At 37.6% G+C, this 17,472-nt stretch overlaps 1 protein-coding gene across 3 annotated transcripts in view; it reads left to right on the forward strand.

The window, feature by feature from the left end:
- Nucleotides 1–17,472, forward strand: part of drp2 (dystrophin related protein 2) — a 172,012-nt gene that overhangs the window by 112,021 nt on the left and 42,519 nt on the right. For all 3 annotated transcript variants that reach the window (XM_082178201.1, XM_082178200.1, XM_082178202.1), the window contains exons 4-7: nucleotides 374–494; nucleotides 3,400–3,668; nucleotides 11,949–12,095; nucleotides 15,096–15,174. In XM_082178201.1, coding sequence (XP_082034327.1) covers nucleotides 374–494; nucleotides 3,400–3,668; nucleotides 11,949–12,095; nucleotides 15,096–15,174 — 616 coding nt within the window. The remainder of the gene's footprint in view (nucleotides 1–373; nucleotides 495–3,399; nucleotides 3,669–11,948; nucleotides 12,096–15,095; nucleotides 15,175–17,472) is intronic.

A 17,472-nucleotide genomic window follows, 5' to 3' on the forward strand; every position in this document is an offset into this window, starting at 1 on the left:
GTCTCTCTGAATCAGATACATCAAGTGGTAGAAAATGTATACATGTAAATGTTTTAAACCTTGTATGGAATGATCTTGTCATTTCAACCAATAAATAGCTCGGTGGTTATGGGCAGTGTATGTTTTACAAAGCCTTCTTGGCTTATGGTAGCAAGTATACAGATACATCTCTACAGCGACAGATTTCGGGTTCATTCTTAAACTTTAACAGTACCTGTCGCGTCGGGTTGGGTCAAACGATCTCAGGTACGGGCCGGGCAGTTTAAAGCCCGTGCAGACCTCTAGTCAGTGATGCTGCTTTCATGTTTATGCCTGTGTATGATGTTTGATCATGTCAGTGTGTAAACTAGTAAACATCTGCTCTTGTGTGCAGGGTTTCATGGAAGATGTCAAATCCAGAGGGCCCTACATCTACTCAGTGTTGGAGTCGGCTCAGACCTTCCTGGCACAACACCCTTTCCAGGAGCCTGAGGAGACGTTGCCTGATGGCAAAGGTGTGTTCCCTAGAGATGAAAAGTGGTTAATGAACCATTTCAAAACAATTAATCAAGTGTCATGATGTTGTTTTACTTCGGCTCCTGAAAAGTTAGTCACATGATATTTAGGGCTGAGGTAATTGGCTCAAAAACAAGGGGGTCCTGTGCCAGTCAATCAACTGCCACTAGCAATGTTTCCATTAATTAAGCTTTTAATTAATTTAGCCTAATTTAGCCTTAAGTTTTAATTTGGAAAAATCTGAATATTTAAAAATGTCCAAATAAGTGCTAGTGATCAGCCACAGATGCCTGGGCAACAATGTGTCACACAGTTCAAGGAGGTAATAGGACACTGCCAAAAACAATGGTCATGCACACGTTCACAAGAGAGTCAAGTTCCAATGGAAGGACAGCCTGTGACCCGATATATGACGTAGGCGTACCGTAAGCTTATTTATACTAAAAACAAGTGAACAAATTGTAAGTCTTAAAGGGATAGTTCACCCAAAAATGAAAATGCTGTCATCATTTACTCACCCTCAAGTTGTTTCAAACCTGTATGATTTTTTTTTTTCTGTTGAACACAAAAGAAGATATTTAGAAAAATGTCTGTAACCAAACAGTTGATGGACCCCATTGACTTCCATAGTATTTTTTTTTTTTCTACTATGGAAGTCATTGGGGTCCATCAACTGTTTGGTTACCGACATTTTTCAAAATATCTTCTGTTGTGTTCAGCAGAAAAAATAAATTCATACAGGTTTGAAACAACTTGAGGGTGAGTAAATGATGACAGAATTTTCATTTTTGGGTGAACTATCCCTTTAATGTTATGCACTGTTGTTTCTTAAGTACATTTATTTTGTATAAATGTTTTTAGATATTTTAATCGGCAAATCAGACAAAGTACTCATTAAGAATTGGGTTTTTTTGTATAATTTTGAGGACATAATTTTTGGACATTTTATGACGCAAACTCTGAATTAACATGCACCAATGCAAATTTTCTATATATTGTAATCATGATGTTCACAACTTGTAATCATTACTTCTGTAAGCCCGTCTAAATGGCAGGTCCAATGGCGGTATCCGATAGAACGGGTGAAGGTCTCTGCGCGTTACAGTCTTTCTGTGTGGCAAAGTAATTTAGTTCCAATTAAACTTATCTGACTCCATGTTATCACAACCTCGAATTTAGGTTAGATTGCCAATTGGTTATTGGTCAATTATATAATAGTTTAGCAATACATTTGATTGTTCTATTTAACTCTTTACTTTATATTTTACTCGGTTCATTCGAGCTATGTCGCTCAGAGGTCATCACACCTTCTGTTTAACACGGGTCTCACGATCACAAGCTCGTCGGTTTTTGGTCAATAAACAGAGGTAATTGGCTAAATACCTGAGATGGTCGCATTCACGCTTACACAATCAAAGATACTTTGGTATAGCCCCCATGGAATTTTATACACTTGAATTTAGGGTAACATTTACTTCAGGCAGAGATATGGCCACTACTACAGATATAAGTCAACAAACATTACTTCTGTTATAATAGCTTTGGATTGGCCATGCCGTGGTTTCCCACGTACACTTATCTAAAGTAACATTAAATTAAAACAGAGGTAAGACACACCCAAATTTAGGTTGGTCTAGCAGCATTTTTGTTGTCCTAAACAGAAATTCACTTCTTGTCTTTGCAAACCAAGTACACTTGAATTAGTGCCAAATATTAGTCGTCACTAATCTGACACAGACTTGCGGTAACATACGAATCCGTTTAATCTACTTGGGAAAACAATTTCAGAGTAATTCAGAATAAAATCAAATGTAACAATTTATTATGTCAGGTAAATGTATCTTGCCAATTTCATAATCAGTTCAAAGATAATCAAGACAATAACATCAAATACTCAGAGATAAAGAGTAAAAGATGTAGGCTAAACCCGACATTTAGAAAAATACATAATGCTGAAGTCTTTGAGGTCCTTCAACATTATGGGCTGATCTGAGTTACAGAATCGCCCTGAGCCTCTCGCTGCATTTCCTTAAGGACTCAGACTCAGACAGAAACTTCTTTCACATGGAAACATTTACTAACAATGGGAATTTGCATTCAAAGTTTACACCTTTTGAGAGCGGGAGGCCATTTGCCTGGAAGACACACCACCCTCTGTGTTCAAGTTATCTCTAAACTCTTAAAAACTGTATTACATTTTGTTTTACTTCTTTGGGGATGAGACCTTTGTACCAGTCGCACTGAGACATTTCAAATGATACCAAACATGTATAACACTGTAGGATAATTATTCACATTAACCATATAGATTTTTGGGTGAATATCTGGTGGTCTCAGCGTAAGAGAGACAATATGGGTGAGGCGATTGACTCGGATTCTAGTTTCTCAAGAGAGAGTCAAATGTTAATTTCGAGAAAGGTCCTTTGTCTTCTCGGGGTAACTGTCCGGTATTTTCTAAATTTTCAATTCTTACACTTCAATGAGCTCATTGTTTCTGCTGTAAATTAATACATTAACATTAACATTAAATACATTAATTTTAATTTTAAGTATACAAATAAATGTCAATTGAATTGTGAATTTGCATCTTGGTGTTTCCATCCAGCATATTTTATGCAATATCCCAAAATCACATAAAATATGTGGATGGACACCTGGCTATTGGCGGATAGCTCTTCAGGTAGTTTAACTCAACATTAACTCAGCACAGGTACATTACAATCCTTGATGAGAAGCTGCCTCCCCTCATGTAGGTCATCAGCCCAATGCTGCATCCACATGTAATCATGAGTGTGTCTGTGTCATATGGAGGAATTAATAATAAAGAGATCAGGGCTGTTGTTTTCACTCTGTTGGCTCATTTCACTCTGTTAATCTCCATTCTTCCCCTCCTCTCCATCACAGAGCTCTCTCCTCGCCGGCGAATGCTGGATGTAAGTCGCTCTGTGTGGAAGCAGGCCAACGTGGCCAGTGACCTGTGGGAGAAGTTGACGGCACGCTGTGTGGACCGACACCGGCACATGGAGCGAACCCTGGAGAGGCTGTTGCAGATCCAGGCTGCCATGGAGGAGCTGGCTGCTGCTCTGGAGCAGGCGGAGGGGGTGAGGGACGCCTGGGAGCCTGTAGGAGACCTGTTCATTGATTCGCTGCAGGACCATATAGATGCTACCAAGGTAATACGTCTTCGGTGACCTGATCACAAGTGACTAATGCAGACAAATCACTGTTTACACATTTGTGATTGGATTTTTAAAAGGAATGGTCTCTGATTTGGTGACTACATACATCATTTGCTACTTCATTGTGTTACTAAATACACAAAGCATAAAAGAGCACAAAACAAGTCAGCACAGCACAGTGTTACTTCAATCCCCCTGCATATTTGAAGTTTTGAGTAGAATTATTGAGGTTATTTTAGTCATGCATGTCATGCTTCACATGATCTGTGTCACTGCATGATGATATCAGGAAAACCTAAGAAGTTCTGTGAAGTTGTGTCCCAGTTATTTTTTTAAAACTGCTTGTATTTGTCAAAGTTTATCCATCATATAGTCACAATTGTTGATTGATATGCAAGTAGGCAGTTGTCTAGGATTGATGTAAACTACAATGTGCTGAATTAGGTCTATTTTGGTAGTAGCAAATGAAACTTTAAAAAATATCCAAACTGCAGTATACATCTTGCATTGGTAGGAATGTTTAGGAGGTGAAAAAGTAACTTGACTTTGACTTCTTGTATGGTTGGCTGCTGAAACCCTGTGATGCGTGTACCCAATTTTCTTCTAGATGTGCTGCTTTAAATAGATAAAGATAAAGAGGCTCAGTGTGCATTTATATTATCGCATGCATTTTGATATCTTGATGTATTATGTGAGGCATTCTGATGGACTTTAGATATTTTTACAGTCTTTTTTCATTTGTTAGTGGACCTCACATGTCCCTCAATTACTAATTCTAAGAATTTCAGCCAGATTGCAATGGGACTCTCCACGGGGCATAGCATGTCTTTCACTTTTTCTCTCATTTCATTTCACTGTAGGGTTCAAGGAAGTGATTTTTTTGTTTTATTTAATTTTACTGTGAATGTGTGATGTGATTTGCCTCTGATGTGAATTATTTGTGTTATTTATATATTTAATTTCAGAATAAGCTTTATTCACCAAGTGTACAAAAACTCACATGGGATTTGTATGGTTTCCAGCAGCTCTGGGTGCTTATTACTTATTATTCATTCATTACAATGAATACATGTATAACACAAGAACAGAAAGGGGAAAAAATTAAAAGGTTGAATTAAAATAAAAATCTAAAAGAATAAACATCTAGATTGTGTAAGCAGTAGATTTAAAGTACAAAATAAATAAAGTTTCTTTATTGGCATCTATGGTTCCATTTCCATTCCACAAAAGGTTCTTTAGATTATTAAAATGCTCTTTACACTAAAGCCGGGGACACACTTAACGACCGTAAGTCCGATTATGAATGTAATTTGATACTTAAGACTGATCATGCCCAAACGTGCCGTGTCAGAGACAGTTGCGTTCAGTCGGTGTTCACTGTCGGTGTTTAAAATCTGCTCCAGTCCTTGGAAACAGTGTGTAAGTGTGTTCAGTTCAGTCTTAGAATGTTTCAGCTAGTCGTTACGTGTGTCCCCGGCATTAGAAAAACATGGTTCTTTTAAGAACTGTTCACTGGTACTTGGTGTTTCAATGGCATCACTGCAAAAAAACACCTTTTGGAACCTTTATTTTTAAGAATGTATGTACAGATGCACATTAAGTGCTGTATATACGATTGTATAAATAATTTTTTTTACATAATAAGTATCTAGTGCCTAATGCCTATATGGCCTAAACAATATAATTATACTGAAATATAAAAACAGGTAGATAGTAGTAGGTATCCTAAAGTGGTGTGCAACGGATCCAGTAGCTGTATCTGTAACAATCTCAAAATCTGTATTCGGATAAAAGCAGAAGTGGACGGGGCTTTAGCCGGTAGTTCATAAAATTACTTGAGAAGACCGTTTTAAATGTAATTTTTTTCCCTTCATAGTTATCATTTAACAAAAATGCCTTGTGTAACTCAAAATAATAATTTTTATTATAAATTATAGGCAGTGCTTCGAAATGTAGTGCGACTTCAAATCCCGGATCAGGGACCTTTTCTAATCCCAAAAAATAAATATTTAAAATCTTCTAATTAGAGCAATAATACAAAAAGTTCCAGAGGAACTTTGTGTACAGAATGTCAGGACAATCGTTCACAATTAACCTAAATAAGAGGAGTTGGACTCGATTATAAAATAGCTGATTAGAGAACATGGAAGTTGCAAGTAATTATTCAGTGGTTGAAACCGGCTAAAACAACTTTTACTATATGCATACAAATGCAAATCTGAACACATTATAAAGAATATATTAAATGTTTGCCGTTTCCGAGAGAGTAAGATAAAAATATCATGTAGCCATCACATCATTAAAGATTTAAAACACTTACATAGACATTTCAAGTAGCGCGTAGAATGTGTATGATTCAATGAATGAGTTGATAAATCGCTTTACAGAGAGCTGATTTCTGAGAGGCGTGCAGAGACTACATGAGACTACTATTTGATTTGTGACTCTTGCTGTGCTTATTTAATTAATTTGTGTAACATATCGAACAAGGTTTAAATAATTTACATAGACATATCAAATAGTGCTGCTTGATTATGGCAAAAATCATAATTACGATTATTTTGCTCAATATTGAAATCACGATTATTTAACGATTATAGGTGTGTGATATGATCAAAGTCTTATTTCATGTTATGAGTAATTTTAAATGTCAGTGAAATTTTACAATTATCAATACTTCAGCAAAAACTAATACTAGATTAATTCATGTAAGTAAAAGTCCTCAAAACAGTTACAGAAGACAAGTAAACAGTCAGCAGTACAATATGAACAAACAAACTAATCCGACAAAAAAATGCAACAGAACAATAATACAAATTTAATAAATAGTGCTTTAGGTTTTTTAGGAAGCCTGCTAACAGTGGTATTCAGATAAGTGATAGCCTACAACAGAAATTAAATAATTAATTGTAAAATAACACTCCTGAATATATTAAATATAGACTAATCCTTATTAAAACTACAGTTTATTCATTAAAGAGTAGTAAGTGATTTTATCTTTGTCTTTTGTTGTTTGATTAACAATAATCACTGCAGCAGATCATTAGGCTGCTTTTTTTTTAGAACTAATGCACGGGCCCAATATACTGTTACACGCGCTCTTTCTCAGTGTTTACACTCACTTAAGACATAACCGACTGTGTTTACAAAGATAATTATCAAAACGGCATTTCTACATGTGTAGGCTATTTGACCGTTTAGGTGCGTATCACGTCCCGCAGTTTAGCAAAAATAGACTGCATTTTAAACACTCACTTATTTGGCTGATGTCAAGTTTGGGCTGTTAGGGAGGAACGAAAGTGCACCGTTGTGAAGTAAAGGAAGGTGCGTGTGACGGAACGCGGCAGCGGCACAATAATCGTTTCACGTGGATTATTTTGTTTTCATAATTGTTGGAAGCCAAATTCGAAAATTGCACAGCCCTGAAATTTGGAATATAATGTACTGTAGTATTTTAGTTGGTATTACTCTTGCTTGCCAAGCTCTGATTTCTGAGAGACGCACAGAGACTGCAATGCAGCATGGCGATTTGAGTCGCAATCAGTTCATTCAGAGTGTACAGTCGGTTTTTTCTATTATTCGGTGGAATTTGTTATTCGTTTTGAAGCCATTATCTGTGCCTTTCCGAATAAGGTAGTATGCTAGCTGTTAGAAGTAGAGATGATCTGTGGAATAAAACTTTTCTTGTGGCTGGATGTTCTCTTCACAGAAAACTATAGCATCTGCCTGAGGGCAGAAGTGCAAATGTGTCCTTGGTGAGATGTGATGATGTTACCTGCCTGTTTCTTTAGTCTGGAGATCCTGGAGTTTGGGCAATTGTCATCAAACTATCCTAACAGTATATTGCAGTCTGCTTATGTACTGTACTATATGAGATCTAGAAAGCAAATGGAAATTCAGAATCTGTCCAGTGGCATTTTTACTTTCTGGCCATTTACTTTCTGGATGTCCTTTGTATGGTTTCCAGTCTGCTTGTTTTATGGGTTTCTTATATAGTACAGCTCACTCGGCTGTATGCTGCTATTAGTTTTGCCCTTAAGATACTGTACTCAGTCATTTGACTGTGATTAAACGGAGAGATTAGGGTGATAATAAAAGCATTGAAAGATGAGGGATCTGAATATGTTATCCTGTAATCTACCATGCTATTTCAAAGACTTGAGCGCAAACCGTATCTCCCTAATGTTTCCCCTCGTAATCTACCATTGATGATGTACAGACCTGAATTCCCACAGCTGTACAATAGGAGGTATTTTTATTGACGATATGATCATGGTTGTTTCCGTGGAGATAAGCAGAGTTATTATAAATATGGAACAGTGTAGGTATCTATTTGGAGCACCACCTTGTGCATCAGTGAGTCAGATATTCTATTCCGCCGTTCGAGTCCCAACAGATTACTTATTGTGTGGAAATGGTATTTCTGTTTCTCTGTTAATATAGACATGTTTTTGTGATGTAATGTACCTTTTTGTGAATAGTACAGTACATGTCATTGCAGCCGTATAATTAAATAATTAACTAGTTTGTCTGCCTGGAGCTGTACCCTGATGCAATATGTTGAGTTTTTAATTCAGGCTGAAGCAGGACTTAGTGAACTGACATGTTCATGCTACACTCTGACAGGAGGTGGAGCATTTATCAATGTTTCCCCTGCTGTCAGAACCAGCTAGCACATGGTAAGTCACACAGACTTTTTCCATTCGTTTTCCTGGCTGCATGTCAAGGTTATGAACAGGACATAAGATCAAGGCTCCTACAGTTATCTACATGCAGTAAATGCAGAAAATCTGGGATTTTCTTTTTTATTTATTCCTGGGGGAAAAACGACAATAACTACATTTAAAAATACCCTATAGCCTACAGTTAAGGTCGATACGATTTTTTTTATTTTTAGAAATTGACATTTTTATTCAGCAGTGATGAATTAAATTGATTAAAATTGACAAAGACATTTATAATGTTACAAAATATTAATATTTCAAATAAATGTGGTTCATTTGAATGTTCTATTCAAAGAATCCTAAAAAATACGGGTATAATGATACACCTTTATATCAAGATATTGCGATATAAAAATGCGACGAAATATGGCATTGATGTAAATGATATGGTTTGTGTTAAATTAGTTATATATAACTGTAAATGAGTAAGTGTTATCCAAGTCTCACTTTAATTCTGTCATCATGTACAAATCCTATTGTCTAAAGATCCAAAAAAAGGTCATAAAGGCAACGTAAAAATAATCAACCGAGCGGTCTAATCCAAATACAAGATGTATAATCCAAATACAGATGTTCAAATGTGTGCATGACATGTGAGAACAACATGAGTGAGTAAATGGAGACAGAAAAAAATGTTTTGGATGAACTAGCTTTTAAGTTTGGGAATAGTAATTTTGACATGCTTTGCAATTAGAAATGTGATTGATTGCATTGATCAAATGAAGCATGTACGTTCTATAGCAGAACTCCTCAAAGTGAAAGCACAAAGATCATTTAAAGCGGCACTCCTCAAAGTGAAAGGGCAAACATTATTTAAAGGGGTCATGAACTGAGAAATCAAATTTTCCTTGAGCTTTTGACATATAAGAGGTCATCATACTATAAGAATATCCCATAAGTTTCAGAACTTTGGTTTACTGGACTAAAAATAACTTACCAAACCAATGGATCCTAATTAGGGATGCACCGATCCACATTTTTTCACTTCCGATCCGATCCCGATACCTGAATTTGGATATCGGCCGATACCGATACTATTCCGATACCAGAGCTGTGTTTGCTTTAATATTATTATTATCATTATCATTATTGTTTATTTTATATGATGCTGAAATAAACTCCTCTCAACAGGCAAGTATGATATGTAGGCCTACATATTTATGCATGCATGGTAAGTATAAGGTCAGAAAAGGAAGTCAGAAAAACAGTAAATCCTGTTAACAGGAAAAATCCCATTCTGAAAACAAATATGCAACTGTAGGTCATGTCAATATTTATTACATTCCCAAAATGTCAAATACTTGAGTCTTGAAATATAAGAAAAGTGCAAGTGTAAACATCTTACACACACACATACACCATCTAAAGGGTGATCCTCGCTCCGATGCTGTAACTCTCTCGATGAATGCTCGATCAACATCAGCCATGTGCAAACAGACAAGCGGATTTCGCCTCAGACGCGCGTCAATTTCGCTTCAAACTTTTGCTTTTTACGAGCGTCAATTTTGCTCTGGGCGCGCGAATGGATTCAAAATATTCAAGCGTCCAACTAGACGCGGCAGACGCGAATTTGACGCGCTATTCGCGTTTGGTGTGAACGCACAGTAACGTGGTGCTTTTTTAAATGTTTGATTGCATTCGTTGTGTTGTACGACGCGTGGGAGCTTCAACGAGCTCTGAATTACGGCTTTGCAAACATTGCATTTTGCTGTCTTGCTCTGCGGTGTTTCCAGTGTGAAGAATTTCCACACAGCGGCCGCAAACTGCGGAATGGATTTCCTGAGCGGTGGCGTGTCTCATAACTCTGTGTCTCATTGAGCCGCGCCTCCGTTCAGGAAATCCATTCCGCAGTTTGCAGCCAGCTAGCAGACTAGCCGGCGGGAATCACTTTTGGAGTCATTTCAGCAGACAACGTTAAAGCGCAGACATGACTCAAGGATATCGGATATCTCCGCAGGTTGGATCGGGAAAATCCGATACGTGAATTACGTTGGTATCGGTCCCGATACCGATACTGGATCGGATCGGCCCCATCCCTAATCCTAATGCTAGGAATGTGGTTAGTTTATTTATTTTCAACAATGTAAATGTCTCAGTTGAGCATTATTTATTTTTATGCGGTACATTTCACTGTGGATTATTTGGTAAATCAGTCGGAATTTCGGCGCAGGCTTTGCAAACATACTTTTACGATATGGACTCAACAGTAATACAATGTAAGTAACCGTATTAATTCTAATGCATTTAATGATTCATGTACAGTCAGATGTTCTTTGTCTATGTGTCAGTAAATCAAACCAGTGACTAAACGGTCAACTTCACATTGTTTCTCTAGTAGGAAGAAAATAATCCGTTATTTAAACTGTGATTTAAATTATATATATAAAAGCCATCAAAGAACGCTCCCGTTGAAATAGCTGGAGCTGTCAATCAAGCAGCACGAGTTTATCAGTGTTTGAGTTCTGGACTCGCCAAAACTCCCGTAATGATCAACAAATCTCTTATTTACAATGTGTTTGCACTGTTAGTTCTGATGAAAGAATTCGTTAGTGTGCAGAAATCGAGTTTGCCATGAGGAGATCGCTGCATTCATGCAACGATCCAAATATGATGCCATAGATCTAAATATAAAGCTATAATTAACACTTTTCATGATTAGTTAACCTTGAGAGCTGTAATTGTAAAAACGTGCTAAAAGTTTTTGAGAGAGTTAAACATGTAATACTTAGCTGTTTCATATGCAAAAGATGTTAGCCAATCACAGCAGTGGGCTTTTATACACTCTGACTGAAGTCTCACATTAGATATGTCACATTGATCACAGGATCATGTGACATTGAAGAGTGAAGTAACGGCTGCTAAAAACTCAGCTTTGCATCACAGGAATAAATTACATTTGAAAATATAATCAAATAGGAACCAGTTCTTCTAAATTGTAATAACATTTCACAATCTTACTATTTTTACTGTATTTTTGATTAAATAAATGCAGCCTGGGTGAGCATAAGAGACTTCTTTCAAAGACATAAAAAATAATAATAATATTACCAACCCTAAATGGTGGTGAATTTCAACTCAGCTTTTCACTTACAAAAATATTTCTCTCTGCATTTTTTACAAATTTTTCACTTGTCACCAGTTCTCTCACACACATTGGGTCTTGTCACACTTAGACATTTGGTGCAGTTTCACTGCTATCAACAGACTGGATCTTTCTTGCAATTATGCCCAGTGTAGCTCCTCAATGTAAATCTGTGGAACGAAGCAAGCAGTGGTGACGGATGGAATGAAAATGGACAAGTGTAGGCTGTGAATGGAATAAAAGATCCCTTTAAAATATCCACCCTGTGTCTAGCCTGTCAGTATCACAACATTTTTTTTTCGTTTAAATCATTTGTAGTGGAAAGCAGGCATAGTTGTAACACTTAAATGTAACATCAGTAGTAACACAATGCATAGTGCACACAGAAATCAAATGGAAAGTTTCAGTGAGGAATCATATATTTATATATGTGTTGATCATCCATCTCATTTTCTCTTTCTTTTGTAGCTGTTTAAAGAAGAGCTGGCCCAGGTAAAGGAAGGAATGAAACACATAAACGACCTGGCCCATCAACTGGCCATAGCTGACGTGCACTTGTCCATGGAGAACGCCAGAGCCCTGGAGCACCTGAACAACAGATGGAAACTTTTGCAGGTAGTGAACTCACACCATCCTTATCTCATCCTTACCTACCCACCATGACTAATGGACCCCTATGGAGATCATACAGTACACCGGCCACCATTGCCAGCGCTGACTCCAGCCAACTAAGTTTGTGCATATGCACTATGAAAAATGGAGCTAAGGAGATAGAATATAATAAGCTGGTCCTGCCTGGCTGGGAGCGGTGATGGCTCCATTATCATCGGTCACGGGAAGTGCCTTTTGTCTACATGCTCATGGGAAAACAAAGGCCTTTCCAACGAGAAAATAGAGAAGATGTAAAATGAAATTGAGTGTTTCGATTGCATCTGGTTGTTTTATGTGTAAGAGGAGCTTAAGAGAGCCAGAAAGAGATGCAGGGAGAGTGAGAAGTACACGTGAGTGTGTGGGAGTGTGTGAATCCAGTTATTGAAAATGACTATTAAATGCATATCTGCAGCAGTTTGTGTGTGACCTAATGTAAGGGAAAACACACAGGACTATTGTCTGTGAGCATTTCTTGTGTTATTTGTAGTATGAATGCAATGAGAAATGCTGTGTTGATAAATCCTTGGCTTTTAATCCTTAAACATTCATACATGTTCATACATTCATAAACTTCATGTGAAAAAGAAAGTACACCCTTTTGAATTCTATGGTTTTACATATCAGGACATAATAAAAAATCATCTGGTCCTTAGCAGGTCTTAAAATTGTGATGAACAACAACACGAGTTATGGTTCAAGGTTTATTTAACAAAAACTAGGCCAAAATGGAGAAGCCATGTGTGACAAACTAAGTACACCCTTACTGCTTCCATATGAATTAAAGCAGCACTCAGTAACTTCGGGACTTCTTCGCTGTATTCTCGCTTTTTGCTCGCAGGTTTCTCTCTAGAGCTCCCCCCACAGCTTCGGAATAGATATTTGACAACACTGTCGTAAAAACTCATTGTTGATTCTCAGACACCAGAGGCTATAGATCAACGACATCAAAGCAGATGGGACGTTCTTTAAAACGTCTTCTTCATTCGGGTTCGGACAGCGTGAGGGAGCGCAATAATGACAGCATTTTAGCAGATTTCTTTTGGCCGTAAAGCAATTGTTTACATCGCGAGACCTGATATCACGCGAGACTTCCTGACGCGGCGGCCGGCGGCCCGCCGGCTCAAAGTTGCAAGTGCGTATTTTCCGCTCACGGGCACCAGGGGGGTGCGAAACGACCACCATTCAACCCGAAATAAGTAATATAACCATTCCAATGACTCCGAAGCTGTTCAGTTAAGGTAAAAAAAGTTACTTAGTTCACCTTTAATAGGGTAAGTAGCAGTCTGGCGCTGCTAATCATATGTCTTTGAAAAGACATTAGCAATGATTTTAGAGAAGCAATTGTTGCTGCCCATCAATCTAGGAAGGGTTACAAGGCCATTTCCAAACAATTTGAAGCACATTATTATACAGTGAGGAAGGTTATTCAAGACGGTTGCCAATCTTCCAAGGAGTGGACGTCTCGGCAAAATCATCCCATTGTCAGGCCGTGCAATGCTCAGAGAAACTGCAAAAAACCCAAGAACTGCACCTCAGACTCTACATGCCTCAGTTTGCATCACCGTATTAGAGAAAGACTGAACAAGTATTGGATGTTTGGAAGGATTGCCAGGTGAAAGCCTCTTCTCTCTAAAAAAGAACATGACAACACGGCTTATGTTTGCAAAGTTGCATCTGAACAGACAATTTCTGAAACAATGTCCTTTGGACAGACAAGACCAAAGTGGAGATGTTCGGCCATAATGCACAGCCCCATGTTTGGCGAAAACCAAACACAGCATATCAGCACAAACACCTCATACCAACTGTCAAGCACGGTTGTGGAGGGTTGATGATTTGAGCTTGTTTTTCAGCCAAGGACCCTCGTCTTTGAGTTGACCATGAACTCCTTTGTATACCAAAGTATTCTAGAGTCAAATGTGAGGCCATCTGTCTGACAGCAAAAGCCGAAATTGGGTCATGCAACAGAACAATTATCCAAAGCACACCAGCAAATCTACAACAGAATGGCTGAAAAAGAAAATAATCAAGGTGTGGCAATATCCCAGTCAAAGGTGAAATTGAAATGCTGTGGAAAGACCTTAAGAGAGCTGTGCATAATCAAACCTGAAGAACTGAAGCAATGTTGCAAAGAAGAGCGGGCAAAAATTCCTCCACAATGATGTGAGAGACTGATAAAGTCATGTAGAAAATGATCACTTCTAATTATTGCTGCTAAAGTGGTTCTACAAGCCAATAAATCATAGGGTGTACTTAGTTTGTCACACATGGTGATATTGATATTATTCTTATTAATTAAGAACATATTAATTAAAATAAGACCCCAAATGAAAGTGTTCATATAGGACAGGTGTGTGTATATGTGTGTGTGTGTGTATATATATATATATATATATATATATATATATATATATATATATATAATTATAGCAAAGCAGTGCTGGTTCTCCTTGAAATGCCTCACAGAAACTGAGAGAATACAGGAAGAGAATGAGGGAAATAAAATACTTCATGCTTAAGTGGATTTGTTGGCCTTTATATCAGTGTTTTGACATCCTCTGAATGATTTACATTGTAAATAACTTTAATTAGGTAGTCCACCATTCCCCAGAGATGTCTGATTGGTGGCGACAATGACAGACCTGGATTACTCTTGGGAAACTTCTTGTGCAACACTCTCACCACTTTTCTTATTATCGCTCTTTTCAGAGCATTTATCTGAGTCACTGCTTATTTATTCAGTATGAATTCTTCAAAAACTGATTGGGGGCAGTAGACTGGTACACTGGTCCATTTAAAACAAAACTTAAAGGGACCTCAAAATGAAAATTTTGTCATCTGCTCATCGTCATGGTGTTTAAAACCCATCTTACGTTCTGTTTTTTGGAGAACCGTTCCATTATACGATCAGAGAACTTTGATTTAGTATATAAAATAACTCCTCTTTCTCCTTTTCCACTCAAGGGATCTATTGAAGAACGTCTAAAACAATTGCAAGATGCCCACAGAGATTTTGGCCCCGGATCACAGCACTTCCTTTCTAGTAAGTGTGGTATAACTTATTTGAAGCCATAGAGAGCGAGGGATGGGCTGATGGCGTTCAGTGGTGAAACATTGCAGGACAAAGACAGTGACATTTAGACAATGTCTGGGCTCAGATCTTGACATGGACTCAACCAACTCACGCAGTTCAGCTACAAAAGAGAATGGCTCTTTAAAATTTTTGGCGGAATTTTAAATGTCCACCCACTAAGTTTCCACATAAATAAATGAAAAGAACTTTTGAGAAATATCTTTGTGATCTATACTCAAATGAGATGCAAAATCCAGACATACACATAAAAATACAGACAATACATAAAAGTATTCTATAAAATTCCGTTTTAGTAGCGTATCAATGCAAACCACCAACTACGCACAAACAATTTAGACTGAATCCAAGAATGTCCATAATGGATGGGTATAGTATAAGAGACAAAGAAAACATAGTCAAAAAAGAACAAACTTCATACATCCAGGGCGATAGGTGGGAGTATAGAGTCCAGAATGACAGGTAGTGTACTTATGGGACAACTAAGAACCAGATAAAAGTTAGCAAAAACTTACAGGCCTGGGGTCCATTCTTTATACCTCCCTTAATACATCTGAGATGATGTGACAGATGCCAGATCTTCTAATCATGATAGCTGATCTCTGGCTTATTTGGTTCTTCAAATGTATTTGTGGATTTGATTAAAATATCTGGATTAAGTTGTCTGAGATTTCTGCACGTTCTTGTGTTCATTGGAAAGGGCATATATATCGATACTCGAAACCATGATCAGCAATGCAGCGATTGGCTGACAACAAGACAGCAACGTGATGACATTAATTAAGAACATCACACACCTGACGAAAAACTTGCAGAAGTTCTGGACCTTTGAAAGGAAACAGCCAAGGGACCTTAACGAAATAAGTTATGATAGAAAAATTAAATGTGTACTGTTTGTTACATGATTCACAGTTATTTTCATTGCTAGTATTTGTACAGGCCAGGCTTTACATTTTTATTTATATGCTGTAATTAGCAATTCATTTAATTTTACCTGTGAAGCAGATTTGTTACGTGACAGCATGGATTAATGTTGCCTAAGGGTCAAGATTTTTTTTTTTTATGGCACAGCAAACAGCATTTTTACTAAGTTATCTGCATCTCATGCGCTGCATCAAGCCACTCCCATCTGTCTATATTATGATAGACTACACAACAATATAATATTATTATTATTTTAAATTATTATTGTTCCTGATTCAGTAAGGTACTCTTGTAAGAAAATGTACCTGTGGCTCAAACAGATTTTAAGAATCAATTTAAGTATCCGCCTAAAAAAATACAATCTAATCCTGTTCACATGAAATAAGCCTGCTCCTGAGCAGGTTTGAGCTTATGGACCTGTTGCTATTACAGCAACTCCGGGATGATCTTCGAAGAACCTAACAATCCTGGATCATGTCAAATCTTTAACATTAAAATCCAGAGTAATCCACGTACAAAGAATGGGCCCCTGGCTTCACGTTTAGATTAAGCCAGGATATTTTAAACATACCATAGAAAAAACATTACTGGTGTGAATCTTGAGACAAAACACTGACACTGGCATATTTTAAGAGATGTCAGTGCAAGTTGCTTTCAATTAAAGGTGCTGTCTGTAAGAATGACAGCTAGTGGTTGAGATAGGTACTGCAGTCCAAATTCAAAATATGGGAGATTGTTGTTTCCCCCGCCCCCTCCTCCTCAGACTCGACGCTCACGCGAGTTACCAGTTTGAGTACACGCGACAGCAACAGGAACAAGCGCAATTGACAAGGAAAGCCGAGGAGACTTACACACTGTAAGTTAATGAGTTGATTTATCCGCGTTTTAATATGCTCTGGTTCATAGAGATTTTTAGATGGATATCGAGGCTTTTAGGTTTTGTGGAATCTGCAATATCTGACCCAGTTTGTTTCCTCATTTCCAAGGCTGCAATACGCTGTGTTTCCTGCCAGCCGGCATCCCAGGGTGTCGAAATACTATTGAATGAACTGACGAGATCACGCAGACCAAAACAAAAACCGACCGACAACACGGAACGTGTAAAATAATAAGTAAAATAACTGGCTGTAGAGGTGTTTTTCAGAGAAATGAATATGTGAACTTAGTTTAGTTTATAAATATCTGCAAACATGGTATTTTTATGCTTTAGTAGAGTAAAAAAGTTACATACAGCACCTTTAAAACAGCTCAAACATGTATATTATTCTGGGACTAGGCTTAAGCCTTGTCTGCGAAACCGACCAACAGAGTGCACTGTTTAAGATT

The sequence above is a fragment of the Leuciscus leuciscus genome (genome assembly GCF_965113295.1).
Source record: "Leuciscus leuciscus genome assembly, chromosome: 8".
Taxonomy (NCBI): Eukaryota; Metazoa; Chordata; class Actinopteri; order Cypriniformes; family Leuciscidae; genus Leuciscus; species Leuciscus leuciscus.